Source organism: Nothobranchius furzeri, chromosome 8, assembly GCF_043380555.1.
Source record: "Nothobranchius furzeri strain GRZ-AD chromosome 8, NfurGRZ-RIMD1, whole genome shotgun sequence".
NCBI classification, from domain to species: domain Eukaryota; kingdom Metazoa; phylum Chordata; class Actinopteri; order Cyprinodontiformes; family Nothobranchiidae; genus Nothobranchius; species Nothobranchius furzeri.
In genome coordinates this window covers 71,503,012-71,522,177 of record NC_091748.1, presented here as the reverse complement: position 1 = coordinate 71,522,177, position 19,166 = coordinate 71,503,012, and the positions used below count along the sequence as shown (strand labels likewise).

The window sequence follows — 19,166 nt, the reverse complement described above, 5'->3', positions numbered from 1 at the left end:
CACTGCACAGTTGCTTCACCTGTTGTTATCTTTCAGGCTTCCATCGTAGAACCTTCCGAGACTTTTGACTGGCTGCTCGGATACAGGCGCAATCGGGTCATCACCGATGAAGAACTGCAAGTCAGCAAGCACCCCCTCCACCACTGAGATGCTGCATAACTTAGACGGTTTAATCTTCATACGGGCCCAGGTGATGTTCTCCTCCAATTTACCGGTAACCTCCTGGTGCATGGAACGGTGGTAGTCAAGGTGGTCATGTCATCCATATAGGCTCTGAGGGGAGGAAGATGCCGGCATGAGTCGATTCTTGTCCACCATCAACCCACTTTGAGGCTCGGATGGTAATCTCCATTGCCATGGTGAAAGCCAGGGGAGAAACAGTACATCTGGCCATAATTCCTACTTCCAAGCACTGCCAAGAGGTGGTAAAAGGTGTAGAAAAGCAAAATTGCAGGTCCTGAAAGTAGAACTGAACTGAAGCCCAATGGGTGGTTCCTACTGCCATCTTGGCCATGTCACACATCTCATAAATCCTGAAAAATACAAAACGGAGCTGGTTTTTGTGTGACCTTCATCACCCTCTCCTTGTTCTGCTCTCCCTACCTATTCCACCTTCCTCAGGATCTACTGATTCCCCCTCCCCCCCCCCTCTTTCCTTACACTTTTTAATCACAATTGTTAATTTTTTGCTCATTTAAAAAATATTTTTAATTATTCTCTAAAATCTTTTTATATTTTTCGTTTTTATTTTTGTGAAGCGCCTCGTGATTTTTATCTTGAGAGGCGCTATAGAAAAGATCTTTTCTTCTTCTTCTTCTGACAGCAGGCCTTTGAAGGTGGGCATGAGGCCATTTAAGCCATAAACAGGGTTTAAGGGAGCCAAAATTAAGACTTTCTAAGACCGTTTTTAAGGCCACTTTGACCAAATTTAAGCAATTTTTAAAAATTTAATTCAAGCTATAATTTCCACCTAATGCCTGGAACCGGCGCTAACCACGTCGTGAATGTGGGATTAGCCATCCAGTTACCATTAAACTTGCACTTACCCATGGCGCAAGCTCCCACTAGCTTAAGCAGCTAATGTGCTCATTTAAAAAAAGCCCCCTTTCACAACCAACTGAATGTGTACGGTTCCGCTTATGCCAATATACACAAAAAATGCTGAACACTAACTAATAATTCACAAAAATGTCATTGAAATAAAAGAATCTTGTTTATTGGGTCTTGTAATTTAAGACCTTTGTGAACTGTATTTAAGGATTATTTGTCATTTTTAAGGCCTTAAATTTGGAAAAGCAATTTTAAGACTTTTTAAGGATACCCTGCATAAACTCATTCTGTTAATATATTCTCCTCACACATTCATACATTCTTCTCATACATACACACATTCATCCATCTCTCTCTCTCACACACACACACGCACGCAGGAATCTAGGTGTGACCTTTGACCCAGCTCTCAAGCTGGATTCTCATGTCAGTTCTCTTGTTCGCGCTTCCTTCTTCCATCTCATCATCCATGTTTAATTGTTTTAATTGTGTTTTTGTTCAGCATGGTTGGGTCTCATGCCACGTTTAAATGTGCTTTACAAATAAACTTGGTATGGTATCTCAGGAACGTTGCTAAGCAGAGTTCCATTCTGTCCTGCTCTGAACTCGAGCTCTGGTCTAAAGGGCCTTACATGGACAAGCACCATCTTACATTGGTGATCTTCTTAGTCCCTACACCCCCAGCAGGTCCCTGAGGTCCAGTGACCAAAGCCTACAGGTTGTGCAGCACCAGGCTAAAGACCTAAGGTGACAGATCATTTGCTGCTGTGGCCCCCAGACTCTGGACCTCTCTCCCCTTGAGCCTGAGATCAGTGGACTCAGTGGGCTCCTTTAAAAAGCAGCTGAAGACTCACCAGTTCAAGCTGCTTTTGTGACCTCCAGTTGATTCTTCCTCTCTACCTTCTCTTCATTCGGCTCTTTCTACCAATTCTGCCTTTCCCTTCTACCTTTTCTTAGTCATTTTCTTTTTTTCCTTTTCATTTTTTCATTCAAATGTTTCCACTTTCCCAATTGTTTACAATAATTGTAATAATTATAATCATTCATTTATTTATAAAGAATTTTAAAAAGTTATCTTTTGTTGTGAATCACCTCGTGATTTTTATCTTGAAAATGGTTTCTTCTTCTTCTAGTTCCTAGTGGATGAGGGGGGGATGCAGTTTTGTCACTTCCTCGTTGACCTCCCTTTGGTCAGCTGTAGTTCTCCCCCCCCCCCCCCCTCGGTTCTAACAGATTTAGCATGATCCTTTGCTAAATTTTCTCTAATTTCCTTTTTCGACTCCCTTTATACTTCTAAACCAGACGCCTTTTGTCCTCCTCTACTCTCACTCCTTTTGCAGAAATAAAAAAAATTGTAGACATTCGACCACCATAATGCAGCAGAAGAAGCAAACATTACCAATATTGACATTTTTATTATTTGTACAATAAAGACTTTAGTACATTATTCAAAACACTTCTTATATACTGAAAAACGGTATGTCCCGAAACCCAAAATGGCTCCAGTATAATTGCTGCACAGCATTTTTTCTATTTTATACATATAATTTATTTTGTAAAAACCGTATCTTAAATCGTATGTACAGATAGTGTCTGCAAAATGCATTCTAAACACATGATATATATTATATATATTTCAGCAATTGCATTTCCCCGCATCAATACTAAAACTTAAAACTGGAAGGATTTCAACTTGCATGTGCAAAGAAATAAACAAATAAATAGTTCCGCTAGATCAACACTGAAAATTGTCCATCTTTTTAGTCAGACGGCGTCTCTCTCTTCAGAGGTCAAAGTACGTTTGTGTCACACTACAGAAGAAGCAGCATTCAAGTTGGGTACATTAAAGTACTGCAGAAAGCATGAGTACATTCACAATCAATATGAGTAACTTTAAATCGAGTTTCAGTCGCAGCTTATGTACAGTGTCACCGTCCTCATTTGTTCATCTCTCTTGTCATTAAAGCACATATAAAATGGCTGTTTTATGTTCATATACATATATATATATATATATATAATATGATTTTTGTATAACACAAATTCACAATTACAGTAGAAATACATTTTTACACAGTTTTGGATAGTACCTGTGCAGGTCTCCGAGTCACACTGTGCGTACATCTTATCCATGTCTTTGATACAAGTGTCTTTACAAAATATCACAATTTCTGAGCAAAGCTAAGGTATATCAATATATTTAGAAAGAATTACCTGAAACATAGAGTAAAAAATATTTATATTATCAAACATTTTACTCTTCACATCATAACTTTTGAAATGTCAAACTCTGAATAGGGTTCGGTTTCAATCACATTATTCAAACTGTGCCATGTTGTGTCTTTTATGCTGAATCAAACAAAAAGCTCCTCGGGAGAATTGACACTGAACAGTCACGGGATGCCGAGTTAAACCAAAGATCGGTGAACGAAATGCGGCGTCTGATGAAAATGCCCTCAAAGTAAGTGTTGCTTTTGCATGTGGACAGAAAATGAACCTCTTTGCTCTTCTTCTGTGGTTACTTCAGCCATTTCAATACAACTCCTAAAACAACCATCAATATTTGGCATGTAGTCTTTCTTTGAAAGTCTCAAAGTTTCACTTTATGCTTCTTTTTTCATCATTTAATGTCTGTGAACTCTTATGTTAAAGAGCAAGTCACCCCCAAATCAACTTTTTTTTCTGATAAACGACATAAATGCGTGTCTAATCGTGCTGCAGACACGTGTAGTCAATAGTTTTGCACTTTAGTGCATTTTAGCTAAAACTGTCAGTGTTGTGCCGTTGTCAGGTAAAAACTCTGCACTGCATTTGAATTTGATTCTGCCGTTGCTATTGGTCAAGAGATACCCTAGGACGTTAGCTGGTACCATATGATGTCCCAATGTCGTTGTGAATCTGTATGTGTATTTATTAGTGGCTCCGCCCTCTCGGTCTGCTAGGCAACAGCACTTGTTTCATTTTTCAAAAAGGAAGTAGGAATTGAGTAAGAATCTGGTGGGGGTGACTTGCTCTTTAAAGCTGCAATAGCAAATATACAGAGCAAGCTAGCTTTTGAACCCAAACAGGGTCACAGAACCCTCAATCCTCCCCTCGGGTTTCTTCCCATGGCCGCATCCGCTGGAACCGAAATCCAGCCTTGCCAAAGGACACGAGAGAGCGCTAAACATCAGTCACCAATTTCTAGGTCCAAACAACGTCTTTGTTGTCCGTGACTAAATACGTGAGTGCGTTATGAGTGGAGGACCCGGGGAGGCGTGGCGGTTCAGCAAGTCTGACAACCAGATGGTCCAATAGGGAGCCTAAAGCTTGGTTTATGCTTGACGCATTCACTTTCCGCGCGGTGATGCGGCTCGCGGATGGAACGCGCTTCACAACTCGCAGCGTTTATGGTTTGTGCGGCTCGTCTCTGCGGTGAGCCAATATTCTCCCAAACTGAACGGGGCAGCATGGAGCTCTACGGCATGCATCCAACACTGCACCATAGTAGAAGTAGAAATTACTGTTTACAACACAGTATTTCAGCATTTTTAACAGCATTCTCGTCTTTTCCGACAGTGCGAGCTATTTCTCTCCAAGAATTATTAACAACACATTGATCATGGTGACCTTTGAGAGCTGAATCATACAAATGTCTGTATTTACGAACCTCTGCCGTACTAGTTCTTGCCGGTCCGCCATGTTTTTCCGCGTCCGTCCGTCCGCGTGGTTAGAAATTTTCCGAGGTGCACGTTGCGGAAATTCTGGGCCGTGCGGAGGGGCGAGGTTGTTAAAATGACGCAATTTTTCCGCGCGGAGCCGTGCGGACCTCGCGGACGCGTCAAGCATAAACCAACCTTAAGTTTCCTGCCCTTCTGGTCGGCTCACAGGTTCCCGGAACAAACAAAAAATGAACAGGCTTAAGAGCTATTTTCTAATCCGCTTAGCCTTACACCCTGAATCACACGTTTTACTTCAATTTAAATGAAAAGTAACAATGTGTGTTTCAACTATGTCTCACATACTTTGAAATTTATTTGCTTGTAAAAAATTCCTAATTAAAAGACTACAAATCAGACATCCCATATATGATGTCACCACAGAATCTCTTATCCCCCAGCATAGCTGCTACTTACCACATTGCCAGATTTTTAGCGGTTTTCTTCATGTTTAATGCTCCTTCCTTCATCCTGAAAGAAGGAGTTAAAGCTTTCTCACTCACCTTCTCCTCTTCTCCGAGTCTGGTTTGATGACGTCAATTTTGTGAGACGAACATTTGTAGTCCTAAACGTCTTTTCACACAAAACCTAAAATAGCTTTTGCCACCTGTAGAAAATAAGAGCTTTCTTGTCATCGAAATGTGGTTTTTAAATTCACGGACATCATATGTGAAATCCATGGCACTTATCAAAGGGGATCGGAAAATATTTTTTATTCTATCATAGACTCCCATTCATTGGTTTTGGCAGTTGGGGACCCATAGTCTGGAACTAGATGGGAGTGACTTACATAGACATAAATACGTAGATGCCCCGTTATGCGCTGGAGAGTGTTACAGCGCCATGTTGGATGGGTCTCATCACTCTCCAAAGTCAAAGCAGATAGGGAAACTATGCCCGTTTTTGTGCAGCCTACAGTTACAACAATATATGTTTAAATTTATATTTATTTACTTTGTTTTATCTTATTTATATTTTAATTATTCCATTCATTGTGTCTGATTTTGTGAAAAAGCTTGAGGTGCTTTTTACAGTTGGGTGAGCATCTTCTTCAGTAGAAATGAATGCACAGGGGGCGAATGGAGACCCATCTAAAATGGCGGCCAGCCACTACGGCAGCTCCAGTAGGCGGCGCTATTCCATATATGTCTGTGGTGACGTAGACTCCCTATAGTTGCTTTTTAAAAACTCTAAAATATGTTTATAGCTTCACTATGTTAGAACATTTAAAAGAGGTATGAAAAAATTGTTTTAAGCTAATTTGTTTCCAAATTTGCCATTGCAGCTTTAATGTTAAAAAATATCTAAATTTTTTCTTTCTGACTGCCGGGTTGCAAAGAAAGTTTATATTTTCTTTAATTAGTGTAGATTTATCTGTCAAAGTGCTAAAACTGAGGCCTTATTCCAAACATTTCAGATTTCTGTGGGGGCACTTTATCATCTTTCTATCCACAGGAAATCCAGACGCTGGGATGTTTTTACAGAAAATGCAGATCTGACCAAAAACCGCCCAGATTTAAGGCGATGGAAGGCTCTGTGTTGCCAAGCCTCAGCAACTCAACAGCTCTTGAAATTAAAGATGGACCCAAAAAGAGGAAAATGCTGGCTGTCAGTCACCAATGTTATGAAAAAAGCCTCAAACATCTGAAAAGATGTTCACGTGGCCGTAAAAACAAGACAACAGATGTAAAAGGTGGCTGCAGTACTATTACTGGTGTTGACTCAGTGTGTGACGGGTCTTAGAATTTGTTATCAGGCTGAAATATAAACTGAGCACCATTATGCAGCAGTGCACAAGGCACATTGTTGCAAATGTGCTGTGTGTGAGCACCACACACGAGTCTTTCTTGTGTGTTTGCCTACTCGTCCATTCGCGTGGTGGCGTGTGTAAATGTTGGCATGACTTGCACGATAGATGGCACTACAGAACAAGGGTGGCCCTGCTAAAAAAATCTCAATGAGCCGAACCTCAGAAGTATTGCTTTTAGCTCTTTTCAACACAGCTGTGCAGGCAACAGTTTTTCAAACAGAAAACCCCGTTAATGATGAAATATGAAAAACGTTTTTTTTTACAGGTAAAATAGTGGTATACCTATAAAAAAACAAAAAAAATCCATTAGGAGAAATGTTCTCTGTACAATCAACATGAGAGAATTCAGAATGTATCAACAATAATTATATTAATCATAAACTGGTCAGGCCACGCTGCAAGTGCAGCTCTAGAAGCTGAATCTCTATATTTGTACAAAAGGCAGAAAGTCTAAAGTTTTCAGCGTCTGTACACTGGAGGTGAAAAAAATAATAATCCTGCAGAAAAAATGTGAAACAATTAAAAATAGATAAACAAAATAAGAAGAGGGTAGGAAAAAAACTGAATTTAGGAAAAATAGGTGAAAAAAAAAACTAAAAGGTGTGAAAAATAATGTCCACGTGTTCAAATTTCAAATTAGGTAACAAAAACTTACAGAAGAGAAGAAAACAGACACGAAGCAACAACAGTTTTCTAATTTGACTGATTGATGGGATGACTGCCTGATTAAAATAAAAATAAACAAATGTGTGCACACCCACACACACACAATCCAAACTACAGCAGCCTTATTGGGACAAAAAAAAAGTAGTCCCCTCATGATCCACCCAGTCAACGATCAGGTCCCTGATCTCTGGTAGACAGACAATCCGATATTTTATGGTACATTTGGCACTGGTATTCGCCTTTGGTCCAGCAATAGGCAAATAAATGTCAACGTGTTCCTCTAAAAAGGTTTAAAAAAGAAGAGTGGCTTGTGTTTCAGTGTCACAAGCCTCCAGCTGAGCGCAGGTGGGGTGTCATTGGATGGTGACGAGTAGAGAAGAGAAGCGTTGTTCTATTCGTTTAAAAAATCTATTTCTAGCACATACTGGTGTCTCTCAGAACCATCAAGTCCACTGTCCGAGGGAAATTCTTCAGCAGAGAGACGGCTGTGTCGTGCTCCATGTGTAAAAAACTATGTCCATTAGCCTGCAAGGCAAACACGCAGCACAGTCAAGAGCATGTGTGTGTGCGCGCATGTGTGTATAGAGGTAATGTGTGCTGCAGATTTTCCATACACATGTCTATGTGTGAGTGTTTGTGGAAGGATGGAGGGTCACTGCCATCATTATCTCAGTAACACATCACTGTTGGGGAAAAGAGAGAGAAGAGGAGGAGCTACACAGTCATGCTGTAGAAAGAGAAGGGGTAAAGACAAAAAACGGGTTTTTAGATGACGTCATCCAGCTAAACTGTACATCTTTGGAGTGAAGATGGGGGACAAACAATGAAAATGTGACAGACAGGATGGCGGAAGACAAATCTAACACCATGAAGAGTTGACATCTTATTCAGTCCCACATCACAACCCAGTGTTTAAAGACTGGACTCTAAAACTATTTAAACTAAAACAAATTAACACAAACTTGAGACATAACAGAGATGTTTCTGTGTTCTGGTTTGTATCTTTTGGCGCTGACTCACAGGTTAAGCCGTGTTTCCACTATTGGAGTTCCGGGAAATTTCCGGGAGGGGGGAACGTGAAAGAGGAAATTCAACAGCTCGATTTTCTCAGCCGTTGTGCTCCTGTATATAAAATCGACCATTTCAGGGCTTCGCTGTGACGTCAACATATAGCTACAGGCATCGTTTTGGCTGGGGACGCAGGGGACATGTCCCCACCAATTTACATAGCAGTTAGACTTGTCACCAACAATTTATTATAAAGTTTTTTGTTCCAGCTATGTTTAAAAACCGGTATGCTAGCTTACTGTCTACGTGTGCTCTCGTGATTAACACCTAGTGGAAGAACCGGCCGCTATTTAAAGGCCTCCATCAACTGAAAAACTTCTTTAATATTTATTTTCATTCATATTGCTTTAACTGGGAATAAAAGGAAAACCGTATTTATCTGTAGTTAAGCCTGTAGCTAACTTACAGTTAGCTTTAAGTTAATATGGAACATGATAAAACTGGGTCATTTCAGGTTCGTTTTACTTTTAAAGTAACACTAAATAGTTTTGTAAACTTGAAGCTAGAGCTTTAACACTGATCTCAGTGACTGCTGAGTTTTAGAAACTTGACCAGTTTCACATTAGACATCACTTTGCAGCCCTCTGCTGACCAGAAACAGCACTTTACAGTTTTGTGGAAAGGGCAGGTGTCCAAGGGGATGCTCTTTACTTGGTTAGGGTTAGGGTTAAAAGAGATGGCGGAACACGCGAGGGTGGGTGGGGTTGACAAGTAATTAAAATTGCACCCACATTTTCAAAGTTAGCACACATCTCTTTTAACAATGGTACTTTTTGCATCTGTTCCACTGCTTCAGCCCTTCCCCCTCCCCCTGCGCAGCGGCCGCAAACTCACTGGTGCGCCTGCAGCCTCTCAGAGTTCCTGCTGCTCTAAACATTATAATAATTATTTCATTTTCTGTTCCTCACTTCTGATTACCTTCAGTGGTGTCTGTTTGTTGCAACCACCAGGTACAAAAACTAACTTGTTTTTATTTGACTATTTTTCTGTCCTGTCTGTCTATTATCTTCCTGCATCTCCTCTCAATCCTAAAGAAACACTGCTACATGTCTTCAAATAGTTTCACCTCATGAGTTACCTTTGAACTGCAGTTCAAAATGATCTACCGACCACAAATATAGCAGAGTGTGCGCCGACCGCATCGGTGAGGTGAACTCACTGGAGGACGAAACAGGTGATGCGCTCCGCATCGGCGAAACGCATTAGACACAAATAAAAGACAGCAAAAAAGAATATGAGCCGACATAAACGATCGCATGTTAACTTTGTTTTTGAGGTGGCGACACTTTGATAATGTTACTGTGGCTGTGCTCAGGATACAGCTGTCTGGATCGCATCAACGATCAGAGCTCTGCGCCTCTCAACTCTAAATAATCCCCGGAGAGTCGACATAGATAATTTAATATAAGTAGAACCAGGATCTTTTTGGGGGCTCCCCCTGGGTGTGTTGAGGGCTTCCAGGAGCTCCCTTTAGCTCATCTGTAATTCGAATCCTGCGTGGTTGCGTGAGTTGCCGGATCCTAGCAGACAGCTGCCGGAACGGTCCTTTCAAAATAAAATAATTCCCGGATCTTGTTCCGGCAAGATCCGGCTTAAATTAAGCACTGGTATTAGCTATTTTCCATGCTGGTAGCTAATAAAAAGTTAGCAGTTAGCTTTTTTCAGTTTGCTGAGTATCACTAAAAAGCACAAGAAGGCATCATCAAGATGGCATCATGGTAGAGCCTGGACGTAAAAGCCAAAGCCAGAGAGTAATGTCTTTGGAGGTAAACCAAAGAGCTAAAACCAGCATGGCCTACACTCATTTGAGGAAGCTTAAGGAGGCTATGAAATGACAGGTTGATGGTGACCTGGCTTTGTTGTTACTGGACTTGTAAGCAGTGGTGGCTGGTGAATCCTTTCTTTGGTGGGGCACATTTTTGTCATCTGTTTTCTGATGCACTAACCACATATCACCACAAGAGGATGCCCGATTCCCATTCTTATTTGTCACACAACTTGAACCCAATGGAGTAGATCCATGAGTACTTCCAACAACAAAGTTGTTCCTAAAACATGCTTAAAATTCACCAATACATGCAAAATGCACACGTACTTAATGGAAAGAGGCTTGTCTAAATGGTAGAATCCACGTTTTTTACCTCAACACCATGTGGCTGCTAAAAGTAAAGCTAAACAAAACTTACTTCATGAAGTCAAAGTGTAAATTCAGCCTTACCTTTGCTTGCTTATGGTCATAATAATCTGTGTTACAGTAAAAAAAAATCCACTCGGTTCATGTAATTTAATGTCCCAACGTCACACTGATTCTGACAGTCTTTGGCTGTATACAGCACAGTTTTCTCTCTACAGTTCTACTACTGACCAAGTCCGACAAACACACCCACATCACCCCGCTTCTCCTCCAGCTTCATTGGCTGCCAGTCAACTTCAGGGTTCATTTCAAGATCCTGGTTCTGGTCTATAGGGCCTTACATGGACAAGCACCATCTTACATTGGTGATGTTCTCAGTCCCTACACCCCCAGCAGGTCCCTGAGGTCCAGTGACCAAAGCCTACTGGTTGTGCAGCACCAGGCTAAAGACCAAAGGTGACAGACCATTTGGTGTTGTGGCCCCCAGACTCTGGAACTCTCTCCCCCTGAGCCTGAGATCAGTGGACTCAGTGGACTCCTTTAAAAAGCAGCTGAAGACTCACTTGTTCAAGCTGGCTTTTGTATGATTTTCTTCACCGCTCTCTCTTTATTCTGCTCTCCCCACCTATTCCACCTTCATCAGGATCCACTGATTTCCCTCTTTCCTACTCACTCTGTCTCTTTCTTAACATTTTTTAATCACAATTGTCTATTTTTTGCTCATTTTAAATATATTTTTAACCATGTTCTAAATTCTTTTTTATATTTTTGCATTTTTTGTTTTTGTGAAGCGCCTCGTGATTTTTATCTTGAGAGGTGCCATAGAAATGATATTTTCTTCTTCTTCTTCTGCAAGACCACAATTATTTGTATTTTTATATTAATCTGGCGGATCACCGTTAGCTCGGCCATGGTGAGGGAATATGGACTTAAGTGAAACCTGACACAGGCAAGCTGCGCATTATTTTCTGTGTATGTTTCTGAATACATATAAATATGCTATGGCGATGCGGTGGTTAAGAGCTTGCCCTGTAATTTGTGGCTTGCTAGTTCGATCCCCAGTTTCAACTTTTAGTTACTGAATAAAGCTTACATGTAGAACATGTGTCCTTACAGTACAGTGCATGTTGTATTTAAACTTTAAATAGGCAAATACTTATACATGAATAATTTAATAATTGTCCCAAGCAGCGTTAAAGACAAACTCATGCCCTGAGTGTGACAATTGGCCTGACGCCGCCCCTTTCTGCATGCTGCAGCCAGGCGCACTTGCACGCCCTTGGATATAGCAACCGCTTCAGCAGTGATGTGACGTCACAACCCAGGCCTTTCCGGGAACCTGCCCCCAATGTAGAAACTCGGTCAGTCCTTGAAATGACCCGGAGAGTGTTTTTTTTCAGGCTGCCATGCCACACGTGTAGCACAAAAATGGGCAAAATTACCCGGAAGCTCCGATATTGGAAACGGGCTAAGGTGTATTAAAACATCATTGGATATTTTTGTTTACATAATGCTGCAACATTTTTAAGAAGTATCAACATTTAGGTTGCATCCAAATTAAAATAACATTTTTCTATTTAGATGTCGTGATCGTCGTCTTCCTCTTCCTCCGCTTATCCGGGTCCGGGTCGCGGGGGCAGCATCCCAACTGGGGAGCTCCAGACCGTCCTCTCCCCGGCCACCTCCACCAGCTCCTCCGGCAGGACCCCAAGGCGTTACCGGACCAGATTGGAGATGTAACCTCTCCAACGTGTCCTGGGTCGATCTGGGGGCCTCCTGCCGGCAGGACATGCCCGAAACGCCTCCTCAGGGAGGCATCCAGGAGGCATCCTGACCAGATGCCCAAACCACCTCACCTGACTCCTTTCGATCCGGAGGAGCAGCAGTTCTACTCAAAGTCCCTCCTGAATGTCCGAGCTCCTCACCCTATCTCTAAGGCTGAGCCCGGCCACCCTACGGAGGAAACTCATTTCGGCCGCTTGTATCCACAATCTCGTTCTTTCGGTCATTACCCGAAGCTCATGACCATAGGTGAGGATTGGGACGTAGATCGACCGGTAAATCGAGAGCCTGGCTTTCTGGCTCAGCTCCCTCTTCACCACGACAGATAGGCTCAGCGTCCGCATCACTGCAGACGCCGAACCAATCCGTTTGTCGATCTACCGATCCCTCCTACCCTCACTTGTGAAAAAGACCATGAGATACTTAAACTCCACTTGAGGTAGGACCTCTCTCCCGACCCGGAGTTGGCAAGCCACCCTTTTTCGGTCAAGAACCATGGTCTCAGATTTGGAGGTGCTGAACCTCATCCCAGCCGCTTCCCACTCGGCCGCAAACCTACCAAGCAAGAGCTGAAGGTCAGAGCTGGATGAAGCCAGGAGGACCACATCATCCGCAAAAAGCAGAGACGAGATTCTCCTGCCCCCAAACTCGACACACCCCACACCACGGCTGCGCCAAGAAATTCTGTCCATAAAGGTAATGAACAGAACCGTTGACAAAGGGCAGCCCTGGCGGAGTCCAACCCTCACCGGGAACAGGTCCGACTTACTACCGGCTATGCAGACCAAACTCACGCTCCTCTGGTAAAGGGACTGAATGGCCCTTAACAGAAAGCCACCCACCCCATACTCCTGGAGCGTCCCCCACAGGGTGCCCCTGGGGACACAGTCATAAGCCTTCTCCAAATCCACAAAGCACATGTGGATTGGTTGGGCAAACTCCCATGCCCCCTCCATCACCCTTGCAAGGGTATAGAGCTGGTCCACAGTTCCACGGCCAGGACGAAAACCACGTTGCTCCTCCTCAATCTGAGATTCAACTATCGATCGGACCCTCCTCTCCAGTACCTTGGAGTAGACCTTTCCAGGGAGGCTGAGGAGTGTGATCCCCCTATAGTTGAAACACACCCTCAGGTCACCCTTCTTAAAGATGGGGACCACCACCCCGGTCTGCCACTCCACAGGAACTGCCCCCGATGACCACGCAATGTTGCAGAGATGTGTCAACCACGACAGCCCTACAACATCCATAGCCTTGAGATACCCAGGACAAATCTCATCCGCCCCCGGGGCTCTGCCACTGTGTAGTTGCTTGACTACCTCAGCAACTTCTGCCTCCGAGATTGGACAGTCCATCCCCAGGTCTCTCGCCTCTGGTTCCTCCTCGGAATGCGCGTAGGTGGGATTGAGGAGCTCCTCAAAGTATTCCTTCCACCGTCCGACTATAGCCTCAGTTGACGTCAGCAGCTCCCCATCCCCACTGTAAACAGTGTGAGCGAGTTGCTGCCTTCCTCTCTTGAGGCGCCGGACAGTTTGCCAGAACCTCTTTGGAGCCGATCGATAGTCTTTCTCCATTGCCTCACCAAACTCCTCCCACGCCCGAGATTTTGCCTCGGCAACTGCCACTGCTGCACCCCGCTTGGCTATCCGGTACCTGTCTGCTGCATCCGGAGACCCACAGACCAGCCACGCCCTGTAGCTCTCCTTCCTCAGCCTGACGGCTCCCCAAACCTCTGGTGTCCATCAGCGGGTACGGGGGTTGCAACCACGACTGGCATCGGCCACCTTGCAACCACAGTTAGCCACAGCCGCCTCAACAATCTTAGAGTGGAACAAGGCCCACTCTGCTCTCGGGACGCAGTCAAAGCTCTGCTGGAGGTAGGAGTTGAAGACTGTTTTGACAGGTTCTTCTGCCAGGCGTTCCCAGCAGACCCTCACTATGCGTTTGGGTCTGCCAGGTCTACGCAGTATCTTCCCCTGCCATCTGATCCAACTCACCACCAGGTGGTGATCAGTTGACAGCTCCACTCCTCTCTTCACTCGGGTGTCCAAAACATATGGCAGCAGGTCAGATGATACGACTACAAAGCCTATAATCGACCTGCAACCTAGGTTGCCCTGGTACCAAGTGCACCGATGGGCATCCTTATGTTCGAACATGGTGTTCGTTATGGCCAAACTGCGGCTTGCACAGAAGTCCTATAACGAAACACCACTCGAGTTCAGATCAGGGGCCGTTCCTCCCAATCACACCCCTCCAGGTCAAGCTGTCATTGCCCATGTGAGCACTGAAGTCCTCCAGCAGGACAATGCAGTCCCCTGATGGAGCACTATCTAGCACTCGTCCCAGGGACTCCAAAAAGGTGGGCACTCTGAACTGATATTTGGCCCATAAGCACAAACAACAATTAGGACCCGTTCCCCGATGTGAAGGCACAGGGAAGCTACCCTCTCGTCCCCCGGGTTGAACCCCAACACACAGGCAGAGAGTCTTGGGGCTAACAAAAAGCCAACCCCAGCCCTCCGCCTCTCACCCGGAGCAACTCCAGCAAAGGAGAGTGTCCACCCCCTCTCAAGGACTTGGATTCCAGAGCCAATGCTATGTGTCGAAGTGAGTTTGACTATATCTAGCCGGTACTGCTCAACCTCTGCCACAAGCTCCTGCTTCTTCCCCGCCAGCGAGGTGACGTTCCATGTCCCAAAAACCAGTTTCCTTGTCCGGGGATCGGACCGCCAAGGCTCCCGCCTCTGTCTGCCACCCCATCCACACTGCACCGGACCCTTCATGTTCCTCCTGCGGGTGGTGTGTCCACAGTTGGATGAGCCCATGTATCCAGCTCGGGCTGGGCTCGGCCGGGCCCCATGGGCGAAAGCCCGGCCACCAGGCGCTCGCTCACGGGCCTCAACCCCAGGCCTGGCTCCAGGGTGGGACCCCGGTAACCCTCCGGGCCGGGTACTCCGACTCTTTGAATTTACCTCCATGAAAGATCCTCTGAACCGTTCTTTGTCTCACCCTTCACCTAAGACCAATTTGTCATGGGAGACCCTACCAGGGGCACAAAGTGCCCCAGACAACATAGCTCCTAGGATCATTAGGGCACTCAAACTCCTCCACCACGATAAGGTGACGGTTCAAGGAGGAGTATTATTTAGATGTGTAAAATCAAAATTCTACTTGAGGTTTTAATAATCGTAACATATAAAATAATAATAAACAAATTGTAGCTTCATTATTTATTATTTAATGTTAATATAACAACTACCAAATATTCAGTTTTATTTTATTATGTTCTTTCATAATAAAATAATAGAAACAAAGAAATAAAATGGACCCTTTCTAAATGTAGATTCCCCAGCAGAGGGCACTACACTTGTAGAAAGTTGGAATAGGTTTGCAAAAATTAATTTGAGATTTAATAAAATAAAAATATTTATAATATTTAATTAAAAACATTTTTCCTAAATAAATTATTTTATACAATGTTGCCTTGAAGTTATGCCTATCTCTGACAACATTCATGATCTGAAAACATATCTCCGCTTATTTATCTTAATAAACAAATATTAGATAGCTCATCTAGTTTATTAGGTGTCATTTTGGTGCCTGATTGCTGTCTTGGTAAAATAAGCAACAAGCCTTATTTCTTCATTTTTACATTCACACACATTGATTAAATTGTTTTATGCAACTAAAACAAAAACATCCTCCATCTTAACTATTAGCTTGATAAAAAATAATTAGTGACTAATAAAAGAAGCCTTCACGTACATTCTCAGTTTGATACTACAAGCGGTTTCAAGCTTATAAACCCATCTGGTCTTTTTGCTCAGAGGTGGGTGTCACAAGATCATGATGAAAGAAAGTGTAACAGTTGGAGGAGCGGTGCTGCAGGAAGCTCATGCCTGATTTTGGGATGGTAGGGACAAAGAGGCAGAACATAAAGCAGCAACAAGTGTTTTTACTTCCTCAAAATCAGCTGATTTTCATAAGATGTCAATTCAACTAGCAGGGAAATCGAAATAAAGGAAACAAGATCTTAAAAAGCTATTTTTTTCCTGCTGAATGTCCTGCCTCTATGTTTAAAAAGCTGGTCGGAAGAGGGTAGGATGTAGCGATCTGTTTGGAGACAAGTGGGAGGACGTTACCTGCAGTATCTTGTCTCCAGGCTGCAGGGCGGAGGCGGCGGGCCCGTCATGCTGTACCCTAGTAACAAAGATACCCTATAAGTCAAAATGATACACAGTTAGGACAACACAGGGACAAGATGGTTTAGAATCTTTGCCTTTCTCATGCTCATCTGAATATCCAACCCCACATAAAAAAAGTTTTCTGGCAAAAATAATGAAACTATTTGGCCCTTTATAAAATCGTGGAGGAATGCAAATTATGCCGGAAACAATGTTAGACATTCACAAAAATAGAATATTAGCATGTTCCATTTGAATGCTTCACAAAGCATTTAAGAAAGTTTTGGTTCCTCCCAAAAATAATGTCTCGTCTTTTTATCATTATTATTATTATGTGTGTGTGTGTATATATATATATATATATATATATATATATATATATATATATATATATATATATATATATATATATATATATATATATATATATATATATATATATATAATTAATGGATAAGAACCTTGCAGAGGTTAGAACATGGAAAAAGTCATAGTTAAGTAATCATTTATAGATTATGGGAAGAAAAATAGGTGTGGGATGGGTTCTGACTTTGAGGAGTTAGTAGGTGTAAGAAGAAATTTCAACCCTCTATCCATAACCCAAGGCAGAGATTGTAAAAACACCAACATCGTTTCACCGAAGAGCTGAAAGATGTTTTGGGAACACAGAGAGTGTCGGACAATGCGGCTACGGGAACTCCACTCGATTCAACAGGCCGGGGACGTGTTGAACGCCGTAGTGAAGTAGACAGATACATGTGCCAAAGAGGAGTGACACAAGATAACTAAAACAAATGTGATGTAGTAGTGCAAGTGCAGCAGCACCCACACACTACAGGAGTGAGTGATTGCAGCAACAAACACAGTTACTGCACGTTAGGAGTGTTAGTTAAGCTGCAATATGTGGGAACACGCACATTCATACAGTGAGCCTCATACGTGTGCGCTGGAATCTAACCAACTGGGGTAATTTAGCTTGCACATTTATGCTTATACAGATTTGTAGCCAGAAACTGAGAAATGATAGTTTATATGAAGCTCACTGCACTTTACAGGTGAGTTTATCGGCTGAAACAGTGTTACATTAGTCACAACAATCAGACAAACACACACGTAGAGCCGCAGCAAACTGCAAAAAAACCTGGAAACATTTGCTCCATTCTGCGGAGGTGCCCCAAGAGGGGGCCATGGGCACCCCTGGAAATTTTTGGCCCCCTCAATGCACCCCTCTCCAGGAAGACCATCCCCCAACCCCCCTCAATAAATCACATTCACGGTCAGACAAACAATCCATTCCTGTTTTTTAATCAAGATTTAAATATTAAAGCCGACAGATATATTTTTTAATAAGTAATTTATTTGATGAATCATAATTTACACTGAACAAAAATATAAACGCAACACTTTTGTTGTTGCTCCCATTTTTCATGAGATGGACTTAAAGATCTAAAATTCATTCCAGATACACAATATCACCATTTCTCTCAAACATTGTTCACAAATCAGTCTAAATGTGTGCTTTGCTGAGATAATCCATCCCACCTCACAGGTGTGCCACATCAAGATGCTGATCTGACATCAAAGTAGTGCACAAGTGTACCTTATACTGCCCACAATAAAAGGCCACCCTGGAATGTGCAGTTTTTTGCTTTATTGGGGGTATGGGGACTCAGAACCGGTCAGTATCTGGTGTGACCACAATTTGCCTCATGCAGTGTAACACATCTTCTTTGCATAGAGTTTATCAGATTGTCAATTGTGGCCTGTGGAATGTTGGTCCACTCCTCTTCAATGGCTGTGCGAAGTTGTTGGATATTAGTGGGAACTGGTACACACTGTCATTTACGCAGGTCAAGCACATCCCAAACATGCTCAACAGGTGACATGTCCGGTGAGTATGCTGGCCATGCAAGAACTGGGACATTTTCAGCTTCCGTGAATTGTGTACAGATCCTTGCAACATGAGGCCGTGCATTATCTTGCTGAAACATGAGGTGATGTTCATGGATCTACGGCACAACAATGGGCCTCAGAATCTCATCACGGTATCTCTGTGCATTCAAAATGCCATCAATAAAATGCGCCTGTGTTCTTCATCCATAGCAGATGCCTGCCCATACCATAACCCCACCACCACCATGGGCCACTCGATCCACAACATTGACATCAGCAAAGCGCTCACCCACACGACGCCACACACGCTGTCTGCCATCTGCCCTGAACAATGTAAACCGAGATTCATCCGTGAAGAGAACACCTCTCCAACGTGCCAGAAGCCATCGAATGTGAGCATTTGCCAACTCAAGTCTATTACGGCGACGAGCTGGAGTCAGGTCAAGACCCCGATGAGGACGACGAGCATGCAGTTGAGCTTCCCTGAGACGGTTTCTGACAGTTTATACAGAAATTGTTTGGTTATGTAAACCAATTGTTTCAGCATCTGTCTGAGTGGCTGGTCTCAGATGATCTTGGGAGGTGAACCTGCTGGATGTGGAGGTCCTGGGCTGGTGTGGTTACACGTCGTCTGTGGTTGTGAGGCCGGTTGGATGTACTGCCATATTCTCTGAAACGCCTTTGGAGATGGCTTATGGTGGAAAAATGAACATTCAATGCACGAGCAACAGATCTGGTTGACATTCCTGCTGTCAGCATGCCAATTGCACGCTCCCTCAATGCTTGTGGCATCTGTGGCATTTTGCTGTGAGACAAAACTGCACATTCCAGGGTGGCCTTTTATTGTGGGCAGTCTAAGGTATACCTGTCAGATGATG

The 19,166-nt window shown here is 43.4% G+C and overlaps 1 protein-coding gene across 2 annotated transcripts in view; it reads right to left on the bottom strand.

Moving 5' to 3' along the window:
* Window positions 1-2,449: 2,449 nt before the first annotated feature.
* The window catches only part of lrrc7 (leucine rich repeat containing 7), a 121,976-nt gene continuing 105,259 nt past the window's right edge, over window positions 2,450-19,166 (bottom strand). For both annotated transcript variants that reach the window (XM_070554285.1, XM_070554286.1), the window contains 2 exons: window positions 16,354-16,428; window positions 2,450-7,749 (listed from right to left, as the gene is read on the bottom strand). In XM_070554285.1, the coding sequence (XP_070410386.1) occupies window positions 7,639-7,749; window positions 16,354-16,428 (186 nt within the window). In that variant the 3' untranslated portion in view covers window positions 2,450-7,638. The remainder of the gene's footprint in view (window positions 7,750-16,353; window positions 16,429-19,166) is intronic.